General features: G+C 39.3%; 2 protein-coding genes across 3 annotated transcripts; one reads left to right on the top strand and one right to left on the bottom strand.

Moving 5' to 3' along the window:
• Window positions 1-4,312: 4,312 nt before the first annotated feature.
• On the top strand, window positions 4,313-9,078 carry LOC129762739 (xaa-Pro aminopeptidase 3). The gene is made up of 4 exons (XM_055761257.1): window positions 4,313-4,441; window positions 4,507-4,784; window positions 4,851-5,907; window positions 8,764-9,078. Exons 1-4 carry the CDS (start codon window positions 4,369-4,371, stop codon window positions 8,934-8,936), a joined length of 1,581 nt encoding a protein of 526 aa, XP_055617232.1. The 5' UTR covers window positions 4,313-4,368; the 3' UTR covers window positions 8,937-9,078.
• Window positions 9,043-13,204, bottom strand: LOC129762740 (putative sulfiredoxin). 2 transcript variants are annotated; one of them, XM_055761259.1, is made up of 3 exons: window positions 13,069-13,162; window positions 9,677-9,762; window positions 9,043-9,552 (listed from the first exon to the last, which is right to left on the bottom strand). In XM_055761259.1, exon 3 carries the CDS (start codon window positions 9,509-9,511, stop codon window positions 9,176-9,178), a length of 336 nt encoding a protein of 111 aa, XP_055617234.1. In that variant the 5' UTR covers window positions 9,512-9,552; window positions 9,677-9,762; window positions 13,069-13,162; the 3' UTR covers window positions 9,043-9,175. The 2 variants fall into 2 exon arrangements, with proteins under 2 accessions (XP_055617234.1, XP_055617233.1); XM_055761258.1 differs by lacking the exon at window positions 9,677-9,762 and having other exon boundaries at window positions 13,069-13,204.
• Between the last annotated feature and the right edge of the window lie 1,546 nt (window positions 13,205-14,750).

Raw genomic sequence — 14,750 nt, 5'->3', positions numbered from 1 at the left:
AAGGAACTTTGTTAGTTCACGTTACTTGTAGCGCATATCAAAGAACATACACTGAAGTCGCTTTTTACGCGTTTTTTTTTATACACGGTTTTTTTTACGCGGCTTTTTTACGCGGTTTAATTTTACGCGGATTTCGGATTTACACGATTTTTTTACGCGGACTTCGGAATTTACGCGAATTTCGATATTTACGCGGTTTTTTACGCTGCACATATCAACCGCGTACAAATTCAATGTGCTAATTGATGTGACTTTTCACGAAATAAGTTTGTATTGTATCACTGATTGGTAGCTGAGAAATAAAAGGAGATACAGATATCATGATTGCAGCATACAAAAAAAAATCAGTTAATCAATTGTTCAAATACGAGTTGCATTTTTAAATAATAATTCACTGATGCTAGATTTTTATACGGATTTTAAAATTCACCCGGTTTATTTTTACGCGGATTTTGGAATTTACGCGGTTTTTTTACGCGGATTTTGGAATTTACGCGGTTTTCTTTTACGCGGTACGTATCCCCCGCGTAAAAAGCGACTCCAGTGTACTTATAAAACTGTTTAAAGGTATTTTATTGAAATATTCCCGTAAGTAGTAGCTTCAAATGGTCGGTGTTAAATCAGAGAAGACCAAGTCGCAAAATTTAAAAAAAACGAGTCATTGTTTGCATTTGATTAGGAATTTCGTAAGGGTGCTCATACACTGTTTGACCAAAGCCAAATATTTGACTTTTTTTGACAGATAAAATTTGGTCAACGTGTACTGATCAAATATTTTCTACACAAAACACGACAAGCAAATATTCAATTATTGGATGCCTAAAATATTTTTTCAGTCTGTTCTTCGAACCTGTCGGTACATGGTTAGGTTACCTTGAATATTTCAGTTGATTTTTTCCCATGTTCGGTGTTTGATATTGTTTACGACTGTTGAAAATTGAAGAGTGGCAAACAAAATAGTGTTTGTACAAATATCAAATCAAACCTTATCTGTCAAAAAATATCAAATATTTGACCTCCGGGCAAACAGTGTACGGCCACCTTAAGCTACACCCCACATTTATCAGATTTGGAAAATCTGGAGTAACGGATCGAAATTGTTATGAATGATCAACCTCTCATATTATGCAGTCAGAGCGGACCATGTACTATTAACTATGCCGATATTACTCTATACCATGTGCATACAGAGCGAACCATGTGTCAATCAGTTGTGTATTGAATTCAAACAATTTCCAAGCGCCAAAATCAAATCAACATAAAGTTTTCTTGAAGCTTATAGGTACCTTGTTGAAATGTACTTAAATTTGTTGGCGTAGTATGTACACATTTTGACTATATTAAAAAATGAACAAGGTTCTTCTTCTTCTTCTTCTTCTTTATGGCTTTGAGATGGTTTAAACATTTCAGTTCATTCGCCTCTAGCAATAAGCTTCACTCTGATTGAAAGGATCAGTAGAAAATGCTGGTCTTCAGTGTGAGTGATCGCAAAATGTACTATTTCAGAGTGCTGCTTAGACTGTAGCGATGATCATGTATTCGAATTTGACGATTCAATTGAGGAATAATGCCTAAGATGATTGAAAATGGGAAGTATATGCTTTATCATGTAAGCCGTGCAATCATATTAATGTCTATAGTAGATGCCAGAGACTATTATGCAGAACGCAACCAGATGTTTATGCAGTTCTAGCCCACCATTAAGCTGTAAATTTATTGTTTAGATAAAATGATGCTGCAGGTAAGCAGCAATAGTATAACCTTACACATCCACAGGCATGCTGTAAGGATAGGATCAGTAAAAAAATTTAGGTGTATAAATTAGAGGTTAGACATCTGTTTTTTTTCGGCTTAAGGTCTTTACAACATGGCCTAGATTCAGAATATTTTTTTTCTTATGTGTTATCCTTTTTTTTAAACCGACAATATTGTTCATTCCATCTCACCTTAGACAGTTCCCCAAACCAGTGCTATAAAATCTAGAAAAACTATCATTGACAATATACTTTCTGACTAGAATAGGAATCGAACGCTAATTACGCTAATTACTAGGTCATAGGCATATGTAGGATGTGTATTCTTATCAATCATTACAATTTTCGATTATCGTTAGTAGTTTGTTCCGATTCTGCTAACTACACGAACGGAGACGAACAATTATTTCAATTATTTTTTCTAGTATTTTTATAAAAAAAATATAATAAATAAAAAGATTTGAGACAACGCTACTTGAAGTAGCATTGTCTCATAATTTCTCTAATTTACATCTCTCAACATGAGAATCAAATATAATTTTTCTCATGTCATGCACGTCGTTGTTACGAGGGAAAGGTCAGTAGGTTTACTTATGCATCGTGGCGTAAAGTGGATTCCGCAACATCCACCGGCTGGGGATTAAATTCCGTTTCCAACTTTGCTTCTGTTCCTCACCTCGGTAAAGCAACGTCCTGAACAGCAGGACTGAAAATCACTCCTCTCACCTTGAACAATGTCCAGAATTCTCCCTCATTCCCAGTGGTTTTTCACGCTCCCGTCTTCAAAAATTTCTGGTTGTCTGGTTGCACCCCTCTCTCTTCGTTATCTATAAATGGTGAAGTATTTGTTAATGTAGGGGTGTTTCTGAATTCCCTAAATCGTGACACCAAGCAAGAGTTGAATCCAGTAAAAACATCCGTAACATCCGCGGAATCAGTTCTGTTTTCTAATGGGACGAAACAAGACTATCCCGAGAGGGATATTCTGTCACCGTAAAGTAAACGTAAACGAATGAAATGTCAAATATTCTCCTATGAAAATTGCATGGTCGCATTCACATACACCAGCAACGGCAAATTCGTCGTCGGCAAAATAAATCCAAGAGAATAGTTGACGAAACGGTGATGGGACGTTGTATGTGTAGCGCACTTTAGGCGACTCGCACACCGGAGCATTAAGCAACTAGCAAGCTGCAATACGCAATATGCAACAGGCAACATATTTTATTGTGCTTTGCATACCAAAGCAATGAAAACGTCTGACATTATGCAAACAATCTGCTTGATGAACGAAACATGCCAAATTGCTCTTCAACCGACACGTTGTGTTGCTAGCGATATGAGTTGCTCTATGAAGGCGATAGCGATATCGTACTGCGTCAGTGTGCGAGATCAACGAAAATGAAATGGAAAAACTCATTGGCGATAATATTGCTTATTGCATGTTGATAGTTGCTAGTTGCTTATTGCTTCGGTGTGCGAGCCGCCTTATACCAGGGACAGACATACAGCTATACTATCGTTGTACGAGTATAATCGTAGCATGACAAACATACTTTGGTTGTACATTGTACCGCATGTCAAACTGACAATCAGAAATTTGACCAATTTTCACCACATTTTCAATAAAAAGGTTTTTATTTAGCCTCTAAATTAAACACAATTAAACACAACAAACAAGTCTCCAAGTGTTTTGATTCGGTTTATTCTAGCTACCCACCACTAACCATATCTGGGCCTGCGCACAGTACAACTGTAGCTATGTACAACGGTGAAATAGGTCGGTAGAGATACAGCGATTGTACCGAGATACTTGCATGGATCCAGTGATGTACATGGTGACAGACATACAATTTTCGAAGTACAACGCTAGTACAGTTGTATGTCTGTCATAAGTATTATACCATGGACAGACATACAACTGTACTAGCGCTGTACGTGTACAGCGTTGTACAGGTACCACGATACCATGACACACATACTTTGGTTGTACATTGTACCGCATGTCAGACTGACAATCAGAAGTTTGAATTTATTGCATTGTATTTTCACCAATATTTCAATGAAAAAGGTTTTTATTTAGCGTCTAAACTATCGAACACAACAAATATGTTTCCAATCTGAGTTATTAACTCAAGAGAAAGTCAATGAAAAGGTTGTATACCAAATGTTTTGATTCGTTTTGTTCATGCTACCCACAACTAATCGTCTATGGCGCTGCACACAGTACAACTGTAGCCATGTACAGCGGTAAAATAGGTCGGTACAGGTACAGCGATTGTACCGAGTTGCTTGCATAGTTCTAGCGCTGTACATGGTGACAGACATACAATTTTCGAAGTACAACGCAAGTACAGCTGTATGTCTGTCATAAGTATTACATGTCCAAATCGCCTCCAATGCGATACTGAGTGGTGCCTCGGCATATCTCATTGAATGTAAATAACTGTATAATGATTGATATAATGCATCATTGCTATTGACATCCCTAAACACGTTGGCTCTTCGTAGCAGCAACATCGGAGAACCTTACAATTGTCGCAACACGAACGATTTCAGATGTTGCGTGAATGTAAACAAAATATATCAGTCCTCTGGAAGTAACCGTCCAATAATGAATTTGACCAAAGTATGTAATCAATTTCGCACGAATCAGAAACCAATATGCAAAATTATCACCTGTTCCGGTAAGTTATCCCGTCAAATTGGATGCATCCTTTAGGAAGTATATAATTTTCTTTTGGTTTTTTAGCGGAATCCATCATACGTTGCTGCTCTTCTGATGCGCCTCCAGCGGGAATGCCCAAAGTTACATCAGCCTCGATCAGTGCTGAACCGCAGAGAAAAACAAAATCCACTGTGGTCACCTATGGGCAACCGATGTCCAAGACCCATCCACATCTGTTGCGAGATAATGAACTGTTACAGGGAATCAGTCTGACGGAAATCCAAAACCGGCGAAAGGTACTCCTTCGACTGGTGCGGGATTATGCCGCTACGGCGATGGATAAAAACATGAAGGAGCACTTGGTATATTGAATTGAATGAACATTTATATAACCGCTCAAACGATGGTTGCATTCTACATATTCCCAGATTATCATCCCTTCAGCAACCAAGAAGTACATGAGCGATAAGATACCGTACGTGTTCCGACAAAATACCGATTTCCTCTATCTCAGTGGTTGTCTCGAACCGGACAGTGTCCTAATGCTTGAGCTAGATAGTGATGGCAACGAGAAAAGCACCCTGTTCATGCGCCCCAAAGACAGTCACGCAGAACTGTGGGATGGCCCTCGGACCGGTGTAGAACTGACTCCCCAGGTATTTGGGGTGGACCAGGCGGCGAATGTTATCGATCTGAAGGCACACCTGCTGAAGTACTCGTTTGCACATCCTTCCGCGGTGTTCTGGTTCGACGAGCATTGCTGCAATCTGGAGGACGTGAGGAAGATCATAGGAGATGTCAGAAAATCCAGCCTACTGCAGTCACCCACTGGTTTGGTGCATAAGTTGCGTGTGGTGAAATCGGCAGCCGAAATAGAGCTTATGAGGAAGACGTGTACGATAGCTTCTGAGGCAATCAACCGGACGATTCGGGAGAGCAAACCCGGCCAGAGCGAGCACCAGCTGTTTGCCAAGGTGGATTACTACTGCCGGATGGCGGGGGCAAACTATCTGGCGTATCCACCGGTCGTAGCCGGAGGCTCAAATGCAACTGTGATACACTACATCAACAACAATCAGATCGTACGAGGTGGCGATATGGTCCTGATGGATGCGGGCTGTGAGTATGGGGGGTATACGAGCGATATTACGCGAACATGGCCCATCAATTCGGAGTTTACCGACCCACAGAGGGTTCTGTACGAGGTGTTGTTAGAGGTGCAGAAGGAATTGCTGGCTAAATTGCAGAATGAGGGTGGTGAAACGCTGGATCAGCTGTTCGACACAATGTGTCTGAGGATTGGGAAGTATCTGCAGGAGGTTGGACTAATCCCGAAGATCTTACAGGGTGTTGAGTTGGGCAGAGCGGCATACAAATTCTGTCCGCACCACGTTTCGCATTATCTAGGAATGGATGTACATGACACATCGCTTGTTTCGAGGAGCATTAAACTGGTCCCAGGGATGGTGTGCACGGTGGAACCGGGTTGGTGGAATTACACTGTACAGTTTGTCCAACTTCTATAAGACCAGGTGATGATCCTGTTGCTTTGTGTCATTGTAAACAAACCATGCTTCAATTTATATTCTAGTGTGTAGGTATTGGTGAGTACCATAGGGCTCTTGCTACACATACATGCAGAGCATCTTTTGGGCAAACATCATTTGTTTACATTCATAGCTTCTATGCAGCAGAAGCGGATTCATTATCAATCGACGTTCTTGTAGAGGATTCAAATATAGTTGCGATCTTTCTATTAGCGCGGAATATTTCATAGAACTCACATGAACTTTGTTATTTACTATAGCTATTTACCGAACAAGAGCTTTTGGGTGACGCATATTGCTTAACTTACTAGCACCTATTTCGCGATGTTCATTGAACGACTTTCCTACTAGATTTGAATCGAAAAAATAACAGGAAAGGATTATCAGCATGTTCGGACCTAGATTCAAGACAAGGAGGCTCGAGCTCACGTTCGAATGCTTCCTTGTATTTTCTATGAATTATCCAATTGATGGATTTTCCTCGTTTCCGATCAATTTTCTTATAACCATACTTATCTTCTCCGCAGAGCATTCAGGTACCCGGATATCATATCTGAGGGTTGGTTGATGTTTCTGGCTGAATATGTTCTTAATTTCAACATAATCATCTGCTTTTTTGGCTAAACTAACCACCGACTAAGGATATCTTCACACGAATCTTCATTATAGTTTACTTCTTCAAGAGATCAGCATTTTAGAGCAAAAGGCACGAAGCCTAAATGGGAGCGCACTTCACACAATCCGGCTATATAATCACAATGTGCAATTTGCATTGTTTCTGTAAAACTTTTTGAATAATCAATCTGCTTCTTCCATTGATATTGATCAAAGCCATAACAGAAAAATATTTGTATGAAAAGAGACATATATTCGCATGTTATTAATATAGTGCAGCGCGTAATTTCTATAACTATTTCGCTAAAATAATTATTTAAACAAAGCTCAATCTTGTCAATCCATACAAATCCTATGCAGCGATCTCTTTTGCCTGCCCAACAGATCACTAATACATATGTACGCTGCAAGCGCCCTATACACTGCATGATTTTCATTTGTGTGAGTGCAAGCGCTGGGCGTAAACAAATGTTTTTGTATTTGTCAAGTGTAAAGTTTCTATAAGACCAGTTACATTTTCCGTTGTATTTGTTGTTTTGATCAATAAATCTGGAAAATTCCGTAGGGAAAAGTGCTCACGAATAGACAAATCGATGCATTTCACCAAGAAAATGTTGGTATCAGAGAAATTGTTCATCGGATTGGACGATCCCGTCAAGTAGTGCTCAATTATTTGACGAATCCTTAAGGATACGGTAAGAAGGAGAGAGCTCCACGTAAATCAAAGCTCTCTGACTGGGATAAGCGAGAAATAGCTAGAACAGCTTCGAATATCTCAAAATCTACCTTCTGCAATATTTCAATTTAATAGTTACTCGGGCGAAAGTTCGTTAAGTTTTGGTGAAAAATCCTCACATAAAGAGGGCTTAAAGGTTAAAACTCCTCATCCTACACCATCTCACATCGGAAGATGTCTGAGTTTTGCCAAAGCTCACACGTACCGACAGTGGGACATGGTATGTTGTGACAAAAAATGTTTCCAAAAGAATACATTTTACTGTATACCATAACGAAGAGTTCTTCAATGTATAGGTTATCTTCAATGACGAAAAAAAGTTGAATTTGAATGGTCCTGATGGTTTCAACGGGTACTGGCGTGATTTACGGAAGAAGGAACAGTATTTTTCAACCAGGAATTTTGGTGAAGGCTCGTGCATGATTTGGGCGGGATTCTGTGCAACCGGAAAGCTCAAGATAGCTTTCTCATCATTCAAGGATTACATACATGTTATGTGCTCCTGTGGCCGAGTGGTTAGCGTCATAACTAACATGCCGGGTGTTCGGGTTCGATTCCCGTTCTGGTCGGGGGAATTTTTCGTCAAAAAAATTTCCTCCGACTTGCACTGTGATCACGCGTATTCTAGAGCTTGCCATTCAGAATGCATTCAAGGCGTGTTATTTGGCATAGAAATCTCAACTAAGTACTAATAAAAAATGACGCAAGTAATACTACGCTGAGACGGCGAAGTTCCTCTAGGAACGTTAGTGCCATTGAAGAAGAAGAAGAACATGTTCTGGAATCCTCTCTCCTACCTTTTTTGCGTGGATATCGTAACAGAAAATTCACATTCCACCAAACCAATGCTACTATTCATACCAGAAAGGAAACTAAGCAATGGATTAAGGACCGAAAACTTAACTTTTTGAACTGGCCGGCTCGCTCTCCAGACTTGAACCCTGTTGAAAATCTTAGGGGGATCCTTGTACGCAGAACCTACACTGAGGGAAAACCGTACACAACGATTGAAGAGCTCAAGGTCACAATTACGGAAACATGGAAAAATGTCGAGAAATCCGTTCAGCAGGATTTGGTAAATACTATTCCAACACGAATTTTCCAGGTTATTAGCCCAAAATGGCAAGGTTGCCAATTATTGATACGTAAATCAGCCGATCGTTTTGAAATTTTCATTAATAATACTTATGAATTTTGAAATGGTCTTATTGCAACTGGACAGCCCGAATTATCATATTTAAGCATAATAAATCAGCAAGCAAACTCTTATGAACGAAACTGACGTTAAATATACTTTATTCTAAGCATTCAACAATGTATGAATGTATCTTGTTGAAATTCTAACTGTTTGTATTACAACGAAATAGTATCAGGGTGGTCTTATAGAAGTTGGACAGCGTGTATGTACTGAAAATTGGGCGACTGACTTTTATTTATTTGTAGGGATTTACATAAGCGCCCAGCGCAGGGATGTCCCACCAGAGTTCCGAGGGCTTGGTCTACGCATCGAGGATGATGTTCTTATCAAACCAAATAAAAAGGTAGAGGTGCTGACCGAGGGATGTGTGAAAGATCTGCGAGAAATCGAAGCCCTTGTAGGTTCCGACACCAGTTGAGATTATTATGTGTTGTTAGGAAAGACTAAATACTTTAAACCAAAATATCAAAACAGGTAAGCCATGCTTTCTTCCAAATCTTATGTGCTTCAAAATTCGATCTGTGTTACACGAAAGAAGTATGAACATTGAAATATATTTTTTGTAGATACTTATAAAATATGAAGCAGTTTAACGGTTTCCTTACAAGATAGTGACTTAGTTTAAGTATTCAATGAAACAGCGGAATGCACAATCATTCACTTCAACTGCTTGGGGCAGCTTGCCCCAAGATAGTGCTGCAAATCGGATAGTGAGGATTTCACCAGCTTTGCTGTGATGGTTCGCTTTCCGAGCTGTTTGTGCGCCTCGAAACGATGACATCCCCCAAAGCTGTAGTAGTAGTCGCCCCCTTCGCTGCCTTTGATCCACAGCACATCGATCGGTGGAACACTTTCTGCCAGGTCGGGATTCTGGATGGTATCCATGAGGGACTGGACCTTGTTATTATCGAGCACCGATGGTATGGGACGATTGATGACCGACATCGGCATCTCGTGCACTTCAGCTAAACCGGCCGAATGGACACTGTTCATTGTGTTTGGGCCCTTTGAAAAAGAGGAGAAAAACGATGTAGCTGCAAAAAAAAACAAATGATGTTTTGGTTAATGTATAACCAGCGATTGGATTGAAAATCTTATCTTATCTCTTTTAAAAAAATTTGAACAACAAACTTTCGACTACAATTATAAACAACTCACCGGCTTAGGCAGTAAGTTCTCGTCGCGGTGGAGTGCGAAACCTGACTGAGTGACTTTCTGTCCGCAAAATATTTGCATTTGGAAACCTGAAAAACCACAATCGTTTTATGCACAAATACGTATGCATACGGCGAAAGCATATTTTTGTTCCGTGTGCCCACATATTATCAGTCAGTGCATGTGTTGTTATGCGCTGCTAATCGAACGCGCCACCGGTAATGGTGCAAGTGGTATGGCATGCCGGTTCAATGAAGCATGGGGTGTTTTGGGAGAATTAACCTTTTCACATCGCTCAGGGAACCGCAGCTAGATGGTATGTGGTTCGGAAAGCTGTTAACTTGAACAAGTAGAGTGGGATGTAAATATTTTGAAGCTTTTGCGCTTTTACGTTTTGCGCCCAATTAATTCAACAATGATTTCTTCTATCACTTTTGGAGAAAATTTCAACTGCACACTCCTTTTTTAACGAAATATAAAAAAATGAAGTACCTTGAAGCTCGCTTATGCCAGCCAGTGCATAATTCCGCTCACTTGACATAAAATACTGTTTACCTCACTAGCTATCATATTTCTTCTGATAAATTATTTTTGTGTATACACGCAAAACTATAACTATTGGAAAAATTGGCAACCAAGTCAGTGGCGTCGAGTGAAGCTTTCGCACCCGGGGCGGAAGAGTCGATTTGCACGCCTCATCCCCCCGGGCACCCCTAAATCATGTCCGATTGAGCTGAAACTTTGCACAGATCATTTTTTTGGGTCATTAACAAAATGTACATGGTCGGTTTTTGAAATTCGATGATGAAATTTTCCCAAACATTCATTGCCACCCTAATATAGGTATGTAGGTAATGAATTTTTTTGGAAACATTCCTTGTCTCAACATACCATGTCCCACTGTCGGTTCATGCGAGCTTTGGTATAACTCAGACGTCTTCCAATGTGAGATGGTGTAAGATGACAAGCTTGAACCTTTACGTGAGGATTTTTTACCAAAACTTGACGAATTGTCACCCGAGTAACATTTAAATTGAAATATTGCTTTATTTGCGTACGCTGTTCTAACTATTTCCCGCTTATCCCGGTCAGAGAGCTTCGATTTACGTGGAGCTCTCTTCTTACCATATTCTTGAGGATTCGCCAAATAATTGAGCTCTACTTGATGGGTTGTCCAATCCGACGAACAATTTCTCTGATACCAACATTTTCTTGGTAAAATGTACCGATTTATCTTTCTTTTCTCTCCGTGAGCACTTTTTACTTCGGAATTTTCCAGATTTATTAATCGAAACAACTAAAACAATGGAAAATGTAACTGGTCTTATAGAAACTTGACACTCGAAAAATACAAAAACATTCGTTTACGCTCAGCGCTTACACACACACTTATGAAAATCATGCAGTGTATGGTAGTCATACCTACACTAGAATATAAATTGAAGCATTGTTTGTTTACAATGACACCAATCTGCAGGATTCTCAACTGGTCTTATAGAATTTGAACAGAGTGTACTAGGAAATTTATAGTAAAAAGAAATTATAAAGAGTCAATTAGAACGTTGAGCGTTTGCTTATTGAAAAATCGTGAATGTTTGAAAGTATTCATAACAAAAATTTCAATCCATTCTGAGCGGGACGAAGTTTGCCGGGTCAGCTAGTACTGTACATTCAAGGAAAAATAAAAGATGTTGTGCACAGTGCCCCACTCATCACAACCATACAGTCAGATCTCTCAGGATCCTAATTTGCTGTGGCTTGATAATTAGTTTGAATTACAAATGACCAATACTTCTTCAGCCAAGAAACTAATGAGTTGACTAAAAGATAGGCGAAGGTTTTAGCTGCATATAGAGTATACTTTGAGTAAATATTTCTAAAAAGGCAAATTTGCTGTTTTCGCGGAGATGGATGGAGTCATATTCAAACAACCTATTGAAGCTTCACGTTCATAATAACACATTATGCTCTGCGTTCCAAACAATTCTATATAAATCTTGTGTGCACATATTTGTACATTTAACACTTTCCCGCGATAAGACTGTATGGAACAAAAAAGGCGTATCTTCTTAACTTGCAAAATTCCTTCAAATAGCGAATAAATAATTCAATTTATTTTAAAGAAATTCGAGAATGAGAAGAATACAAGTCGGGTAACGAAATCAGTCTTACGAATACATGTAGGGAAACCGCGGGTAATACGGACAGTGGGGGTAAAATGGACAGTTGTTTGATTTGTATAGTTACATTTTGAATTTCAGATTTCTGTGAACACCTTCTACATGTTATTCTATAATATTTAAGCCTCCCAAAGGCAATGAACATTGATCAAAAGTGGAAAAGGGAAACAAAAACCGAAAATCATACATGATTCCGCGTGTGGATGTGATTTTAGCTGCTTCGATATTAAGCATTTTGAGTGGTTGAGTATCAAAATTCAATTCCCTAATGGTTATATTTCGGTTTGTGAGTTAACAGAGAAGCGATATTAGGTATGCACGGAAAAGTAAATTCATTTTTGAGTGGAAAATTGAAATTATTGAAATAAATGTACTGGTGGGGTAAAATGGTCAGTTTCCAGTGGGAGTGAGATGGACTGTGAAAAGTCTGTTTAATCTATTCCTAAGGAATGCTCTGCGTCTATAAATGGAAATTAAATCGCCAAATATGTACTGTTTAGAAGCTGACTGGAACCAAAAGCAAAATAGTTGAGGACCTGTCCGTTTATACTGATGATAAACACGATATCACTTCTAGGTAGATTAATTCGTTTTTTTTATTATTTAACGGACATTCGTGATGAGTTCAGACCTTGGTTGAATAAAATGATTCCTCTTGCGATCGATAAACCTCTACGCTTCATATATTACAAACCTGTCCATATTACCCCCACTATATGTCCATATTACCCGCATCGAAAAAAATGTTGTACTATTCGGTTAAATTTCAGTAAAAAACATTGAAAAACACTTTTTTGTTAAATATTTGACCAATTAGGTAGAAAAACAGTATATTGAATTGCAAGAAACTGCATGAAAGTTTTGAGAAACATGAGTTTCCAAAGATATAATTGAAGTTCTTCCTAACATGTCCGTTTTATCCCCACCTCCCCTACACCTTTAAAAGACACCGATTAGGATTGTTTTTGATATTTAAATATCCACGAAAATAATATGAACAGAAATAATTTGAATACCTCCACAAGGAAGATTTCTCCTAAAACTCAATATGTTTCTCAACACAAACATCGTTGCAGATCCAGAGTTAAAGGAACAGTATCAAACTTCCTGTTTATTGCTCCGAAAGCATTAAACCTCCACCTTTCGGTACGCTACAACAAACAACAGACTGGTTGCTTGCGTAATAGTGACTCGGCTATAAATACTTTCGCTTACCTGTGATTGCACGACTGCAAGCTACTGCTGTTTGGAGAACAAGAGTACAATTGCGAAGCAACATTCGCGTTCCAGTCACCGCACGAGACTGTTGATACCGGCGAGTGATATCCTCATTTTGCTCATACTACGAGCCAAGCGTTTTCGTACTGGTTTTCTGTTTAATGGGCGTACGTTCAATTTAACCACTGCTGTGGGAATTTGCGTCGACGATGCGCTCCATCATTAACCTACACACCTTCTCGATTTGAGCTCACGGGCGCAAGTGGTCCTCGTGAGGGTGTTTGTTATCACGCATATCAATTGTTACAGAAATTAGTGCTCTGTTTTTGTTTCTGTATACCACTGAAGCGGAATATGGCATGATCCGCGTATTTTGATTATGCTAAGTGGAAGGGGTATTCCCATTCACATGATCTATCAATTAATATTTGAGTTGTATTTTTTTCTTAGGATGGTAGGGCGTATTTTGCAGATCGTGAGTGTTATTTTTTTATCTTGTCTTTCCTTTTAGGGCTACATAACCTAAATAGGAAAGAATACAAAATAAAAAAAGATTATTTTTTTCATCCAGTGATACCTAGTTTGAAAGAGCTGTTAAATAATTTTTCTGAGGTATCTTTCAACGGCGATCACAAATTTGCTATATGGAGCCTTATATAGATACAACTACTGTGCTCCCGTGGTCGATGTCTTACACATAATTCTGCCGGTAGTTCGAGTTCGTTTCCCGTTCTGACCGGAGATTTTTCGTCAAACAAATTTCTTCCGACTTGCATTGTGGTCCACACGTATTCTAGAGCTTGCCACTTAGAATACATACGTGTAATTTGACATAAGAATCTCAACCAAGTATTGATAAAAAGGCGAAAATAATACCCACGAAAGATGTTTTGGGAACGATAGATCCTATCAACAAGAAGATGTTTTTAATGTATTAACTACTATTTACATAAAGCTCGGAGAGCAAAAACTTTAGTTGGCAAGTGCGTGGCTTTTGTTCCCCTGTGCAAAGGAGCGGTGTGTAGAATCGGGTGAAAAGGGTGGCGAGGAAATATGGTAGTTACAGCGTACATAAAATGAGGATTGTACAAAGGCGTGACCGAAATAAATCGACGCAGTAAACAACTGCACCAGAAACTACCGCTTAGAAAAGTGTAGCAGGCTAGAAAAATTGTGGCGCGGGATTAACATCATGTGTATGAATGCCTCACATTTCTATTATAAATTCATTTTCTCGTTTTCATTTTTGAAATTTATTGTGAGATCAATGTAAGGGGGACGAAGTCCCAATTTAACGAGGATAAGGAATTGAGGCGGCCCAAACCGCCAAGATGGCGCAATCCGAGTCCACCGCGGACCCGTCGTCGGAAGTGGCGGTGTCTCGCACGCAAACCCACGTTCCACTGATTGCCCGGTTAGTTTGAAACATAGGAAACGATTCTTTAGCAAAGTTCGACCGAGCTTTAGCAACCGTCACTTTTCTATATTCCGTCACATATATTTCTAGATAACTAGCCCTGAATACAAAGGTGGACCACACTCCGTTTTGAGCCAGGGTCTCTTTCTCTCTCTCTCTCTTCTCTGTCATTATGAATCAATGTTAGTTTTAGAAACACTGTACGGCTGTCATTTTTTATGCTATTCGTTTATTGATTTAGGCTCATTAGCATTTTAGCTGT

This window comes from Toxorhynchites rutilus, chromosome 1, assembly GCF_029784135.1.
Source record: "Toxorhynchites rutilus septentrionalis strain SRP chromosome 1, ASM2978413v1, whole genome shotgun sequence".
Classification (NCBI taxonomy): domain Eukaryota; kingdom Metazoa; phylum Arthropoda; class Insecta; order Diptera; family Culicidae; genus Toxorhynchites; species Toxorhynchites rutilus.
Note: the sequence above shows the minus strand (reverse complement) of the source record. Positions and strands in the feature narration are given on the sequence as shown.